Source organism: Gymnoscopelus braueri (assembly GCF_963280865.1).
Source record: "Gymnoscopelus braueri genome assembly, chromosome: 1".
In the NCBI taxonomy this organism is placed as follows: domain Eukaryota; kingdom Metazoa; phylum Chordata; class Actinopteri; order Myctophiformes; family Myctophidae; genus Gymnoscopelus; species Gymnoscopelus braueri.
Genome location: NC_137603.1, coordinates 35,830,884 through 35,846,386, shown reverse-complemented (window position 1 = coordinate 35,846,386; position 15,503 = coordinate 35,830,884). Strand labels below are relative to the sequence as shown.

General features: G+C 41.8%; 1 protein-coding gene across 1 annotated transcript in view; it reads right to left on the bottom strand.

Moving 5' to 3' along the window:
* LOC308088536 (neural-cadherin) overlaps positions 1–15,503 on the bottom strand; it is a gene marked incomplete at both ends in the record, with an annotated part of 375,895 nt that overhangs the window by 220,449 nt on the left and 139,943 nt on the right. Inside the window, one exon of the mRNA XM_080433011.1 lies at positions 3,633–3,775. Within this exon, the coding sequence (XP_080289137.1) occupies positions 3,633–3,775 (143 nt within the window). The remainder of the gene's footprint in view (positions 1–3,632; positions 3,776–15,503) is intronic.

The window sequence follows — 15,503 nt, the reverse complement described above, 5'->3', positions numbered from 1 at the left end:
GTTGTGACACACCAGCAGTATGTTACCAAGTTGAAGACAGATCTTCAGAAAGCATACCAACTTGCTATCGAAGCTGCTGACAAGAATCACAACAGGAACAAGCACGCCCATGATAAACTTGTTAAAGAACAAGTCCTGGATGAAGGAGACCGGGTGTTGTTGAGAAACTTTGGGGTCACTGGAAAGCACAAGCTGAAAGATAAATGGAGGTCTGTGCCCTACATTGTGGTTGGAAAGATGCCTAACCTTCCAGTCTATCATGTGAAACCGGAAATGGGAACTGGGGTTGTGAAGACAGTGCATCGCAATCATTTGTTACCCATTGGTTATCTAGTGAGGCTGCCAGCAGACAGTAATGAGCCTGAATCTCCACCGAAGGCCGTGACTAGAGCACAGCAGAGAATAGCTCAAAGCCCAACACAGATTGTTCATGATGATGATGCCTCAATCGTGTCAGAGTCTGATGATGATGATAATGAGCCATCACAACCAGTAGCTGTAGAGTGGAGAAATTGGTTGTTACAGCCCGAGGGTTGCACTAGACCATTAGATCAAGTCGCAAATGAAGTACAGGTTGCTTCCTCACCCAGAACTCTAGCAGGAGTAGACATAAGTCGAGACCCTGTCGACATTCCAGATGCTGATCAGATTTCCATTCCCGATTCGGATGATGCTGATCTACTTTCTACTTCTGATTCCGAGAGTGATATAGCAGGGGAAGCAGGTGTGCAGGAGGAAGAATTAGCAGAAGAAGAGGAGCTTCCAGTTGAACGCTCAAGGAGAGTGAAGAAACCAGTGGTAAAACTGTGTTATGATGAACTGGGAGAACCCTCTAACCAGACGTTGATGGTCCTCAGCCATGAAGTGTTGGTGGGAAGCGGTACCTACAGAGATTCCAGGTGCAACCCATGCCGAACAGTCTGGTGCCATCCTCTTGCATTGTGTCCTGAGTGTTTTAGTGTAATTTCCTCTGGCCAGGGATCTAAAATTTTTAATTTGATGAGGACATCAAATCCTTTAGCAGGGGGAGAGTGTAGCCTGGGTGAAAACTTAGGGGTTAAACACTTTTAATTTGATGAGGACATCAAATCCTTTAGAAGGGGGAGAGTGTAGCCCGGGTGATAAGTCACTACTTTCTTTAAGGGTTAAAATAAATTAGTCTAGGAAACTGAAAGTAATTTAGTTCCAATAAATAAGTGGTTAACCTGTTTGACTCCTATCAAGCTTTAAATATGAGAAGATAATGCTTAGTTCATGTTTTACATTCAATATGAAAAACCAAATACCTTTAACTGATAAAAGACTACCGAGTGTGGTTTTATGTTGTGTGAATGTGGGTATGAGTGGGTGGATTGAATGTGAGGGGTTCCAGGTAGTATCACCTGCGGGCATTGGCCGCGGGGGAGAGGAAGAGGCGGGGAGCGAGAGTGAGGAAGGAGAGAGGAGAGAGGAAGAGGAAGAGAGAACGAGGAGAGACTTTGTGAGAGAGAAAAAGAAAAAGAAGAAACATAAAGACTGAAATGGGAAGACGTTTTAGTACAGTTGTTGCTGAAGTTAAAAAGAACAGTTTAAACTTACTTTGGACACGCAAGTGTTGGTGAGAAAGACGTGACGGTAATGTGCGTAAACACTGGGTACGAGTGTCAGTGTTTGCGAGCAGAGCGCTTGGTCAACCGGCTGGAAAGCACCGTGATAGTCGAGACGTCGGCTGGGACTGTTCCGGACCGGGAGTCCAGCTCCTGTGCCGTCTGAAACGCCTTCATTCCAAGTACTGTATCCACGAACTGTTTCTACAGAGTCTACAAAGAACTGTGAGTTGAACTGTATCTGTTTGGAGTCACTGAGGACCGGAATCACCGCATCGCGGGAGCAACGCACAGGCCTGCAACGTAGTGTGTGTGTGTATGTGTGTGCGTGTGCGTGCGTGCGTGTGTGGGCCCACAGTGTTTATGGTTGACGTTATTGTCAAGTTTCATGGTTAATTAAGGTCATGGTTTAAGTTTGAAGCTATATTTAAATAAGGATTTAATTAATAACTAAGGAGATAACCAGGGTTTTTCAAAAACTACTAAGGGAATTTATCTTTGTTTCAATTTCAATGTAATACTTTTTTCAACAGGTATAATTCATTGATTTAATCCAGTGTTTTTATTTTGGGTAAAAGACAATTGTTTTGTTGTCAATTTTGAGTATTGTGCTCATAGCTAATTCATTTATTCTGAAACAGGGTTTTTAAGCCTTGTGGTATTTTTTTTAGTAGGTCCAATATTTGTTAGTGTGTCATTTATTCATTTGTTTATTTCATTTATTGTTTATTATTTCTTTGCAAGTTAAAAAGGGATTTCTTCTGTATAAAATCTAAAAAGACAAAAAACATAAACCTTCAGTAAAGTTGATTCCCTAAAATTTAAACAACGTTGTCTGGGTCAATTATTTAAAACATTAAGGTATTCACCTTATTCGAACTCAAACACCCCACAAAGACTGTTGGGGTGCTACACTAGTATCTGTGTAAATAGACAACTAATGCACAATACAAATTGGAGCCTTTGCTCTAAATATTTGGTAAGGAGGCAAGGAGGCAAAGGAATAGCAGAGAACAGAACAAGAGACAAAGAATTAATGCAGAAAAGAAACTGAAAACGTAAGAATCCAGTGAAAGTGTGATATAGTGGAGAGATAGATCGCTGCTATCAGCGCCCTGCGGCTCCTGGTCTTATCCGCTTATTTAGGTACGATAACTGAGTGCATGCTATATGAAGTTAACAGATAGCTTACTGTATGAAGCAAAGAGCCACTATGATAAATGATGACCACGATGCTCAAATTTAGATAGCAGGTTATCTAGACAGATGCTACTGTAGGTTCATTCATCGTCTACCTGGTATCCTATAGTTTCAATGTAAAGATAATTATTTTGAGAGAAATTGTTTAGACTGATGCTAGGTTCTTGGTTTACTCGTGATCCTAGTTTACTAAGGCACAATGCTGTCTCTCTACATTTGATGTACGTGTGTACTTGCTTATTGTAGTCGCTCTGGTTAACACATTGACTGCCAATCGCGTAGATCTACGCAAACCTATTTAAAGCCGCCACGTGCCAATAGCGTAGACCTACGCAAAGTGGTGTTTTGTTTTTGTTTTTTGAAAAAAGTTCACATTGCACTTTTTTTCACTTTCTATACGGCGCATTTCATTGTAGCACCACCGGAAACGGAATTATCCGGGATCCGGTTTTGCCGATCCCATCGGCCTCCATTCTAAAGCGGACACTAAAACGCCATTTTCTCGTTTGTAGTTTTTCTCGTCGCTGATCGCTGTTTAACATAAACTGTTGTAACTACAAGATGGCGACTGGGTTTTATAAACAGATTTCACTGGGCGACGCAGTCGGATCGCCGCTGTGTTTACAAACAGTTTTTTTTTTTTTGCTAGATCTAAAGGGATTTAACGAGGTCTGTGGCGAGGTAAATAAAACGAAAAAACAACAATAAAACGCTGGCACTGGTGAGTACATTATGAGATTAAACTCTGGCGTGGAATGTGTTAAGAGCATCTGCTAAATGCCTAAATTGTAAAAAGGAAAAGAAACTGTTAACAACTGTTAATGAATAAGAGGAGAGGTGCCCAACCTTTCTGACTGTCGATAACAAAGTTGCCCTCGTCGTTGCCCATGGTGATTTTATATGTGATCCCATCACCATCAGGGTCCTTGGCAAGCACCGTGGCAACAAGCGTGTTGGGGCCTGCATCCTCCGAGACGAATGTCCGATATCTGTCAACACATGAGTGTGCACGTACATGCGCGCACACACACACACACACACACAGTCAACAGGATAGTACAGTATACTTGTATATTGTCAGGTGAATGTGATGGTGCAAGTGAGACACATCAGTAAATATTTGTCAATCTTTAAATTCATTTCAACCTTGTGGTCCCTGAGAAGAAATTATCTTTAGCACAGAGTTGTTAAAATCATCAGCACATAAAACAAAATGTGCAACAGTAGGTGAAGTGTTCCCCTTGTGTGTCCATAAATGTGTCAGGTGCAAATACATTATTGCTACACTATCATCACGCCCAGCTCAGCAGATTTTATTGTCTCATAATATCAATCAAAACCATTTGTTCTCTCCTGGGCCAGTCCAGTACATTTCTGGTATGGGACTTAGTAAATATTCATCCAATTCGCTATGCAAATGTGGAGGATGTTAAGCCCAACGCTGGCATACGCGGTACGATTTTGGAAATGTTATTTTATTGCTACTCATACTGTACACGTAAATCATCCACTGTGTAAAGCCACAGCTCATGATTTATGCACTCACACTGTGCGGTCCAATGATAAAGCCGCGACCACAACAACCTGAGTGCTCACGTTGTACGTCCCTGTCCCCCCCTGCTGTCCATTCTTTGGCAGTAGAGGGAGATGTGCCTTATATTTCAATAATGAAAATTTGATTGATCAATAGCCCAAACTACACAGTTTACATAGAGGACCTCGCTCCACATCTGATGACATTTCAGCAGTCTGATACGATAGAAATTATGAAATCAGATTATTACAATTATTATAAGATTAAAATGTAATTCTCTATATATGTCTGGAAAAAAAACAGTGTTCAAAGCTGCTGATTAAGTTAATTAGATCAGCGGTTTTTATTAGAAGACTAGTACTTGTACAGTAAGTCACTTCCTATACAACCATCTTGTTTTGTGTGTTCCTGCATGCAGACTGGCTCTGGGATCAGATTGCATTCAATGAACTAATAGTCAGTCGTTCTCTTTCATTCGCACGAAAATAATGACTGAAAATATTTGTCAGTAATTATCCTGTATTCCCGTCCAGTAATGATGCCGTAGGTTCGTTCAGTGAATGAGTTTCCCAGTTTTTCAGTTCACTGACTGCATACTAGTCAGTGGAGATTTGGTCGTTCAGCCCCATAGGTTCAGCCCTCCAGTCTGAACGAACCTGTGAACGGGTATCCCAGTCCTTTCATTCACTAACTACATACAGAGATCTGTCACTCCTCATGTGAGTTCAGTCCAAAGAGGAAAGCTGCCTTTACGAGCCTGGCTTCCTTCTCTTGCGTCCACATGCTGCGTTGTGGATGTGTATCTCGCTGTGTGGGCGTAGGCATGGCTTGGCTTTCAAAACTTCGATTTTCTACTTCACACAGGCGCAGTGAGACCCCCCCCCCCAACTGATATCAGGGAATCAACTCATAGCTCATAGCTTTGTTTTAACTGTCCAAGACTAAGACGAGGGGTGAGAAAACATTCTGACACGACAGACATTCATCTGAACGCCTGAAGTCCGGTCAGAAGCAGTAAATCGACAACCCCCTGTACACTGCACGACAAATGACGGCCAATGGAGCTGAAATTCGTCCCGGCTCATCAAAAACTCACAAGGCTCAAACATCTGGTCAGAATCAGGCTCAAATCATGCAGTGTATGCCCGGCTTAAGAGAGCTCTGGCGCTGGACATACGGTAATTTCATCCATAATTGTTCCTAAAAAAGGATACCGCAGCGCTCACATTTAACAACATGATCTACAGGTTTACAAGGCGTCACATTGCAATGGCTATTCAGCGAAGATAGTTGGTGTAGAGGGGAAAATGAGGTGGTATAGACCCCTGGGAGACTCCGGACAATGAAGTAGATCGGATTTAAATGGTTACATATTATATGATACTAGGCAGCCAGATCTCTTCAGACCAACACACTCTTCTCATTATAATCAGAGTAAAATTGTTGCTACGGAATTCCCCTTCAATTTTCATCTTGTTTGGCAAGGTTGCCGTTTTTAATTTAGATCTTGAACTCTCTATTGGCTTCGCTCTGGCATCACTGATTAAAAGCAACACTTTCTGGAGATCAGCATATCATACAATATTTAGAGACTACAGCTTTAATAGGAAAAATTATGCCCTTCATTTGGGAACAACATGAGTAGGCAACATGATCACAGAATTAGGGTATTATAGCCTAAACACTGAGCAAACAGTTGAGTGTGTATGCGTATATACTCCAGTTTATGGTCAATCAACAGTTCCAAAATATTTCCTATTTGTTGTCCATAGAATAGCTCCACACTTGACACCCAATGACATCAGAAGCTTTACTCTGGTCTCTAGTTTTGGGAGTTTATCAGGCTGACAAATATGGAAAAACAGGAGGGCCTATTTTGGGGCAGGCACACTGGCATGAGGCACACATGTCGATTCAAACATGTCGATTCATTGGTGAATCATTGGTTCATTGGTGAATCTGCAGTTTACTGGGGGGCTCCAGCAAGCTTTTCCTCGCCAGCTTATGTTTGCATTTTGGTTACTAAACATGTGCCATGTGCTGATTTGGGAGGAGAGAATCAGATCTGCTTACCACACATCCAGCGCTTCGTGCTGGTGTGCCTGTTTCCCTAAAATACAGCCCAATTTCTTAACTATAATAAATACTTACACAAGAACCCATTTTTAAGGACGAACTCACGCTGCAACCTGTAATGGTCTGAGGGGGACTTGTTAAATTCATAAGTGCGGTGTGTTATGAATTTAACCAAGTCCCTCTCAGACCATTACACGTTGCAGCGTGAGTTCAGTGTGTTTTATGCACTGAGAACACAACCCCAGAGCTCGATATTGTTTTGTTTTAAGCAGGTAAAATTCGGATATAATCTGTGCAATAATGACTTCAAATTACAGCGATTAAAATCTGTCCGAGGAATGAGCCATTAGGGGACCGGAACTGTAGGCTCAACAGCAGCAACTTTCTCAATAGCCTTATTGGCATTGCCTTTGGAGTGGATATATTATGACCTCATACTGTATATTGTGATTGGATAGCTTGCAGCCAACAACAACTAGGATGTTGTTAGTGTTGTTTGTTGGATTCTTACCACCATTCCTGTGGTGTCATGAAATATCACTATCGCAGGAGCCACCACATTGAGGAGTCTTGTGACTTTAGAATTTGGAATTGCATCTTCCCTGGCTAGGATATATAACTATACCGTATACAGTATGTTGCAGCAAGAGGAAGTATACAGAATATGGAATATACAGATTATAAATGGGAGAATTAATTATCAACTGGGATATTATATACAGAATATATACATGCAGCAGAAGATGGCAAAAGTAGTATATACTGTATAGTAAATATAATGTCGTGAACTACAGAAATTCCAGTCTCTCCAGTCAAGCATTAGATCTGCACACCAACTTTACTAGAGGGAAATAAGGGTGCAGCTTTTTGTACCGTTTTCAATGAATTTCCAAGAGATTGCATTGTGCAGACTTGAATTATATGCATTATATTTCCTTGTTAATATCTGGAACTGGGAGACTTTTTATCAGAACATTTTGCCTGAATGGGTGTTTTTTTTATGAATATTCATTAATATTTCTCAGAGTAAACATCAATTAGGCTGAGTATTTTCTCTCTTCTGCAAATGTCACTGCCCAGAATACATCCTGTGTGAAATTATGCATGGGTGGCATAGGTAAATGTCAGGTGTGTGCGCGTGTGTGTGTGTGTGTGTGTGTGTGTGTGTGTGTGTGTGTGTGTGTGTGTGTGTGTGTGTGTGTGTGTGTGTGTGTGTGTGTGTGTGTGTGTGTACAAACTGATGCCATGACAACCGCCATACAAGCACATACACTCTTACTGTATCTACAATACAAGTATGGCTCTCCATCCCACTTCTATGTCATGCTGAGTTCATGAACTGTCAACAGAGAAATACAGATCTGGTCATTCTAAATAAATAAATAAATGAATACATAAATACACATCAAGGGACCATTGATCAGCTGGTCTCCACACAGATTTAAGGAAGTTAAGATCAGTAGATACAGAGGGCTGTCTGAGTTGAAGCCTCTGGGATGCATTTGTTGTGGTTGCCAAGATAAGATAACATAACATATCATATATGTCCTGATGAAGGCCTGAACAGGCCAAAACGTTGACGAGCAATTCTGGAGCTTTTTGCAACTACCAGTGTGCAGACTTTATTATTTTTCAAGATAACATAACATAACATAACATAACATAACATAACATAAATCTTTATTGATCCTCATGAGGAATTTCAGTCATAGGCGTAGCAGCAACAGCAGTAACTGTGTAACACAGGAGAGGTACAGAGAGTAGTGAGATAAGAACAATTTAAGAATAAAATGAATAGACTTTGGAGTCTGACATTAGATATCTTCACTTGCTGAGTAACATTAATTCACTTACACTGACTGAGTTAATATATGAATAAATATAAGTAGGCTATAAATGTCCAATCTATCACCACTGAATATACTGTAAGCATGAATAAATGTGCAAACTATTAAAAGTTAATATTAATATGTACAGTGTTACTCCGGCTTTCAATAGTGAGTAGGCTATCTGGTTAGTACATGTAAAGTCTATCAACAGTGAATATAATGAATACATGGTGAAAGGACATATTGTGTGTGATATGAAATATAAGCTTACCATAAACACAATAGTCATTGTTTAGTTGCCTGTCTTCCATCTGTATGTTCAAGGGCTTCTGGAGAAACCAAACTTTTCAGTCACTTTATGCAAGGGGGAGGTGGCAGCCAGGCCATTCTTAAACATGGCGGAATTATTTTGTGTGTTTGATTATTAGTGCCCTATGCCAAACTTCCTGATGGTGGTGCAACTACAATCATCTGAAAATATAAACAAACTAGTCCATACCCGGGGATGTGACCACTTAAAGTAGTTGCAGACTTTGTTTTATGTGCTGTGTACACAGTATATCAGGGATCGAAATGAACTTGACATTTAGGAGCACCCACCAAAATGTAAGGAGCACCAATATGTTTTTGTTACATAAAAACATTATAACATCTTTAAATGGTGAAAGTAGCCTTAAAACGGATGGTAGGCCACCACTGGGGCTTTATGGGTCAGGATTTAAAATGTAGTGTCCTGACTGTCTGTCCCTCTTACATCATCTATTCACTGAGACTGAGGCATCTCCAGAGGAGGACATCTACACTGATTCACATCACATCTTCAGCTGCGTTTCTTGTTCACCTTCATAGCCTATTTGGATAATATAAGTCGATTTCCTAATTTATAAAATAATTGCAATGTAAATATAACATGGTGTATGAGGGTGTATGTCATTCAATTGGCCATGTTGCATATTCTATCACTTGTAATGTGCGCACTGCACATTGATCAGGGTTTTTTTCTGTTGTCATATACATTTCTAATTGGGCTATTCTGAATATTTACCGTTTCAAACCTCATTTGCCTAAATATAACAGCTGTGTGTTCCTATGACTTGATCTCTGCCTAGCTCTGACAGTTAAACGCACGCGCGCACACGCTCACTCGCTCACACACACACACACACACACACCCACCCACCCACCCACCCACCCACCCACCCACCCACCCACCCACACACACACACACACACACACACACACACACACACACACACACACACACACACACACACACACACACACACACACACACACACGGTGCAGAAAACAACTGCACCACACATAAAGTCCTGGAATGTCGGGGCTGCAGCGCTCACAGCTCTGCTCTGTTGTTTCAATGAGTAAAGAATCTACACGCTAACACTATTAGCACCAAGAGCTACAGGCATTGGCAGCTCAGAGTGCCTTTGTTGTCTGTGTTGCACGTGTCAATCTGCATGTTAGTGCTATGGAGATGATATCCAAAGCGCCTTCTCGTTCATAAAACAGTCCTTTATAAGTTTGCAGGCATCGGTCCTCGTGCTGTTCTCTGGCTGTGTGTGTGTGTGTGTGTGTGTGTGTGTGTGTGTGTGTGTGTGTGTGTGTGTGTGTGTGTGTGTGTGTGTGTGTGTGTAAAAGACAAGTTAAGGCAGCGGCCAGAGAAATGCCATAGCCTGCGGGGCTGTAACCATGACGACAGATCCCATAGCCCAAACTCAGAATCTCCGCTAATGAACAGCTTAAATTTTGGGAAAGTGAAAAACAGGCTTCTCCACGGTCTGCATATGCTAAGGGTCAATGCCCGTGTGCAAGTTCAGATCAATTGCTCAACGCACTGAGGAGAACCATGCGGAACAGAGCGACTGACGGACAGAGGTTTCCTTATAATGTAATATTAGTCCATACCCGGGGATGTGCGCACTCAAAGTATTTGCAGACTTTGGGTTATGCGCTGTATAAGCTACCCAAAGCGGTAGGCATGCAGCGGGAGATCAGCTTGGGATGGGCACATCCCATTTTTTCGATGCAGTCCGTAGCGAACCCTCAGCAAATGCTTCGCGGACCCCTGGACTCCGGGTGGGGGTTCACTGAGCTAATACTTCCCATCTAAAATGGCATTAAGGGTTTAAAAATGTTATGCTTACAAGAGCCCCTCTGTGCCGTCATGGGCCATTTCATTTTGGCTGCTGTGTTGGAAATAACTACACTTTAGAACGAGTTCACGGCTGGTAAAGTCGAGATGGGAACAGCATGGAAGGCAAACAACTTGGTTATGGAGGTCAGTGGGACTTCAAATTGAAACGCAGTAATGATATGATCATTTATTATTCCAGTGGTCTATAATAAGGCTTATCCCGTAATATCACTTAAAGAAAGTGGGTTGCTCTGATAGCAGTACATAGCAGTACAACCAATACAAAAAAGTGTATTTAAAATCCAGGAATCTGTGTGTGTCTGTGTGTTGTCTCTTTATTATGACGTCATAGATGACCGAACAAATACAGCATGGAGTTCAACACGGCTCCGGACTGGCCTCCAAGTACTGTGTGTGCGTGCGTGCGTGTGTGCGTGTGTCCTTTGCTCTTGCCTAAGTATGGCATTCCAAACTGATGCCATTAATATGAGGTGATAAATAGCCAATGGAAAAGCAGTGTACCCTTCTGGTGAGTTCAGTGCTCTCACAGAAACCAATGCATTCTGTAATTAATATAATGGGGGAGTCCAGTGATGTAGACCTGTTGCCCTGAAACACACAAAGCTCCTCTACCTCCGCAGTTGAACAACCTTGGTGATGGCAAGCTGCCTCCAGACAACAGGCTTGTATGGAGATGTATGCCTCCTTATAGTCAGGGCTGTTAGCAAAAAAATGTGGACAGGGCTGACAAAAGCGCCATTTTTTTCCTACATGCTCTCCATCACCATAAGTCTCATTTTGGACGGGGAGCCACGTCATCAAGATGGCAGAAGGCGGCCATCTTGGATTTCAAAGATGGCCACCATGTAATATCTATGAGTGCCAATATCTCGGCTTCCAAGCCACTTAAAAGTTCAATCTTGGTGTCAAAATATTTATTTTTGGGGTCAAGGAATTAGATAATTCAGGTCGCTTACTGTAGGTCCAGATGTGGACACAGCGAACAAAACCACCAGATTCTTTCCACATGCTCCCCATCACCCTAACTTTAAATATTTGGTAGGAGCCACATCATCAATCATTGGATTTCAAAGATGGCCACCATGTAATAGCTATAAGTGCCAATATCTCGGCTTCCAAGCCATTTAGAAGGTTAATCTTGGTGTCAAAGAATGCATTTAAGCTATTGAGAATACCACTTGATTTTTGTTTGTACCAAGATCAAATAAATATGTTCATTCTAGCAATGCATATTTACATCATTTTCATCTTTGTTAGTGGTAGGACACCTTTAAACCTGGATAACCTTGTATTTCTGCAGCATGCGGTACGTGCATAAATGAAGCATTATGGTAACCTCCCACCGGATCGTTGCTCCTCTCTCTCTGTAAGCATGCAGCCTGATTTGGTTATATTAGCCTCCAGCGTGGATGGGAATGCTCTGTGAGATCATTATGGATCATCATCATACATTCACAAATGCCGGTGTTTCTTAACTCATTCAGTGACCAGCTTATTTATGGAATTTTGGCTCTGATGCCACAGCCAAAATTCATTGTAAAAAAAAAGTGCTTAGGAGCCGAGATACAGCCTTTTTCAGTAAGAAGTTAAACAAAGAGTGAATGGAGCAGCAAATCTTCAAATCATCATATCTTGGGTTCTGAACATGTTTTTCCAAACAAAACAAAAAAGTGGCACTCGGGGCTTATATCAACGGACGTTTTAAGTCATTGAAACTCTTGTCACATAGTTTACAATGGAAAGGTTTCTCTCCAGTGTGAATACGCTGGTGTGTCTTAAGACTATCTGACCTACTGAAACTTTTGCCACACTGTTTACAGTGGAAAGGTTTCTCTCTCTCCAGTGTGAATACGCTGGTGTTTCCTCAGACTACCTAACTCACTGAAACTCTTGTCACACTGTTTACAGTGGAAAGGCTTTTCTCCAGTGTGAATACGCTGGTGTTTCCTCAGACTACCTAACTCACTGAAACTCTTGTCACACTGTTTACAGTGGAAAGGTTTTTCTCCAGTGTGAATACGGTGGTGTTTTCTCAGACTACCTAACTCACTGAAACTCTTGTCACACTGTTTACAGTGGAAAGGCTTTTCTCCCGTGTGGACACGCTGGTGTGTCTTCAGGTGACTTATCTGATTGAAACTCTTGTTACACTGTTTACAGTAGAAAGGTTTCTCTCCAGTGTGAATACGCTGGTGTTTCTTAAGACTATATAAGACACTGAAACTCTTGTCACATAGTTTACAGTGGAAAGGTTTTTCTCCAGTGTGAATACGCTGGTGTGTCTTAAGACTATCTAAAACACTGAAACTCTTGTCACACTGTTTACAGTAGAAAGGTTTTTCTCCAGTGTGAATACGCTGGTGTGTCTTAAGACTATCTAAGACACTGAAACTCTTGTCACACTGTTTACAGTGGAAAGGTTTCTCTCCAGTGTGGACATGCTGGTGTCTGTTCAGATTACCTGACTTACTGAAACTTCTGTGACACTGTTTACAGATGTGAGTTTTCTTTCCTTTATAAATCGTCTGATTTTTCTTTACATCTCCTGGTTGAGTTAAAACCTCGGTAAACCGTTGATGACTTTGAGATTTTGGTGGGTCTGTGTCTCCTTGTTTCCGGCTGGTTACAGAGATGACTATTTGCGGACGGGCCTCTGAGCAGATATGTCCATGCCTCAGCGTTTGGCGGTTGAGGTCGTCGTGGCTCGGATGAGACGTGAAGGTACACTCAGAACAGGAGAGCTTAGTCTGGGAGGATTGGGACCACACTCCTCCCAGGACTGGCGGTTCATGGTCAGCGCTGCTGCTGTACATGGACTGTGATGGGAACAGAGTTGTAGGTTCTGTTGAGGCTGGAAAATGTGCCCTCTCTATCTCCCTGTATTCTTTGTCTACCAAAGTTCTGTATACCTTTCTCTCACAACACGTGTGGAGACACCATCTTCTGGTCTAGAAGTGGAAGTCTAAAGTAACTTCTCACCTCATATATCTGAGCAGAGCTTTGGTCTGACCTCACTCACAACATAATCGGTTGCCATGCATACCTAGCAACACCGATGTGTGCAGGATGCCGCCCCCTCCATAATTGAGCAAGAGTGATGTCATCAATATGACATCATCACCATGACGGCAGAGATCCACATCGAAGCCACGCCATGTGTTTCTCATTTTGTGTGTTTATCATTTACTAATTAGTCAAGTAAATGACAGTTTAAGTTAAGTTTGCGGTACAACACGATGTGGTTTAAAACGTCTCACGGGTGATTATGGCGCACCGCTCGTATCAGATATATTGCCAGAATGAACCAAATGTCCAAATCATGGCAGAAATAGTCACTTGTTGATATTCCCATGGTGGCCATCTTTGAAATCCAAGATGGCCGCCTTCTGCCATCTTGATGACGTGGCTCCCCGTCCAAAATGAAACTTATGGTGATGGAGAGCATATAGAAAAAATTTGGCGCTTTTGTCAGCCGTGTCCACATTTTCCTAAAATCTTAACCTGACTATTAACATTGGCATACATCAAGCAATGGCGTGCGAGAATTCTTGTGGCAAATAATATGGCCTGAAAACCACAGACAACATCCGGGATAGCGATAGTTCCTTTACAGTTACATGTCTGTGGTTACACCATTTGGAGTTAACAAAGAAAGCAAGCCCCTTCTCCTTTCGTCTTAATACTTTGTATATGCCAGTTTGGTGGCACAACCGTGAAGCCATCTGATTCAACTACCCAGTCCGGAATATTACCATTTAGCCATCTCTCCGTAAAGCAACAAATTGGACTTCTGGTATTCATGTTGGTCTTACACCAGTGTTGATAATTTGCCCATCTTATTGATCAGCAATCTCAAGTTCCCCATGACTACAGAGGGCAAGCAGGCAGGTTTGAATCTCCTCTTATACTCCCTCCTTTCTCCCTCACGTTGACACTCTTGTGCCGCCTGTGTCTCCTTATCTTTGTCTTTTGGTGGCGCTATAACTCAGTCCCACTGGCCAGGAGTACTTCACACAAATACATCTCCCGGCCATGTCAATTGTTCTGGCTGGACTCAAACCCAGCCCCAAACCGAAAAAAAAAAAAAAAGACTATGGAACCTTATGTGCACATAAATAAAGCAGTGTACTATCACCAAACATAGTGGAAAAGTTAGAATTCACTAAACGTAATGAAAAGGAGAAAGTAGAAAAACAGCATAGCTGCTCCGACAGGCTGCATCCCTCTTGAGCTCAGGAAATAGGAATCAACTACATTCAGGTAGAGGCACTATAGATTGAAAAGGGAAGGGATAGCAATCACATTGATTATGAGTACTCTTCATTGCCAGTAGTTGATGTTTTGCAAAGTATTGCACAGTGCAGCAATTTCCTGTTTTGAAAAAAATGATGTAGCTGAAAATCCATCCATCTTGCTTGCATGTGTTTACCTGAAGCTGTTTTCAGAGCAATCCAGCACGGTTGCCTCACAAACCCCCCAAAAAACGATTGAAAAGTCAGTTATAACAGGTTGCTGTATTTATCTGCAAATGTATCTGGCAGACTAATACAGTTTGTCTGAGCAGTTGATGCCAGCTGTGAAAGACTGGAAATAGGATAATGATGCTGAGAGAAATGCCCAACCTCTGTTTCTTGCACAGGATGACAGCGAGCCGTCATACTGCAATGCTAAATATGAACATGAATCAGAATATGACAAGCCTATAACGAGAACAAGAATGTGAGCCATTTACTACGAATGTGACACATTCCAGAAATCTGTCTGAATCAGAGACAAAAATCATCACACAACCTAACCCCCCAATCACTCACTACTCTGGATCCCTGAAGGCAGCGTGTGAAAAAGTGTCTGGGGAGAGAGCAGAATAAATGGTAGAGGGTAATAGCCTTGGAGTCAAGTAACATGGAGTTGCCTATGATGATGATAATAATAATAATATTTTGGCTTCATAAAAAATAAATGTAGCCGGGTTGATGTGCCTATTGACTGAAACCTGCCTTAGATAATTATACAGTATACTGTACGACCATATAATAATTACTTTTCTGGTGTTTGTTTAATTTTGTTTAACTTTTTAGTTGTTTTCTATCAATTAAAACTTG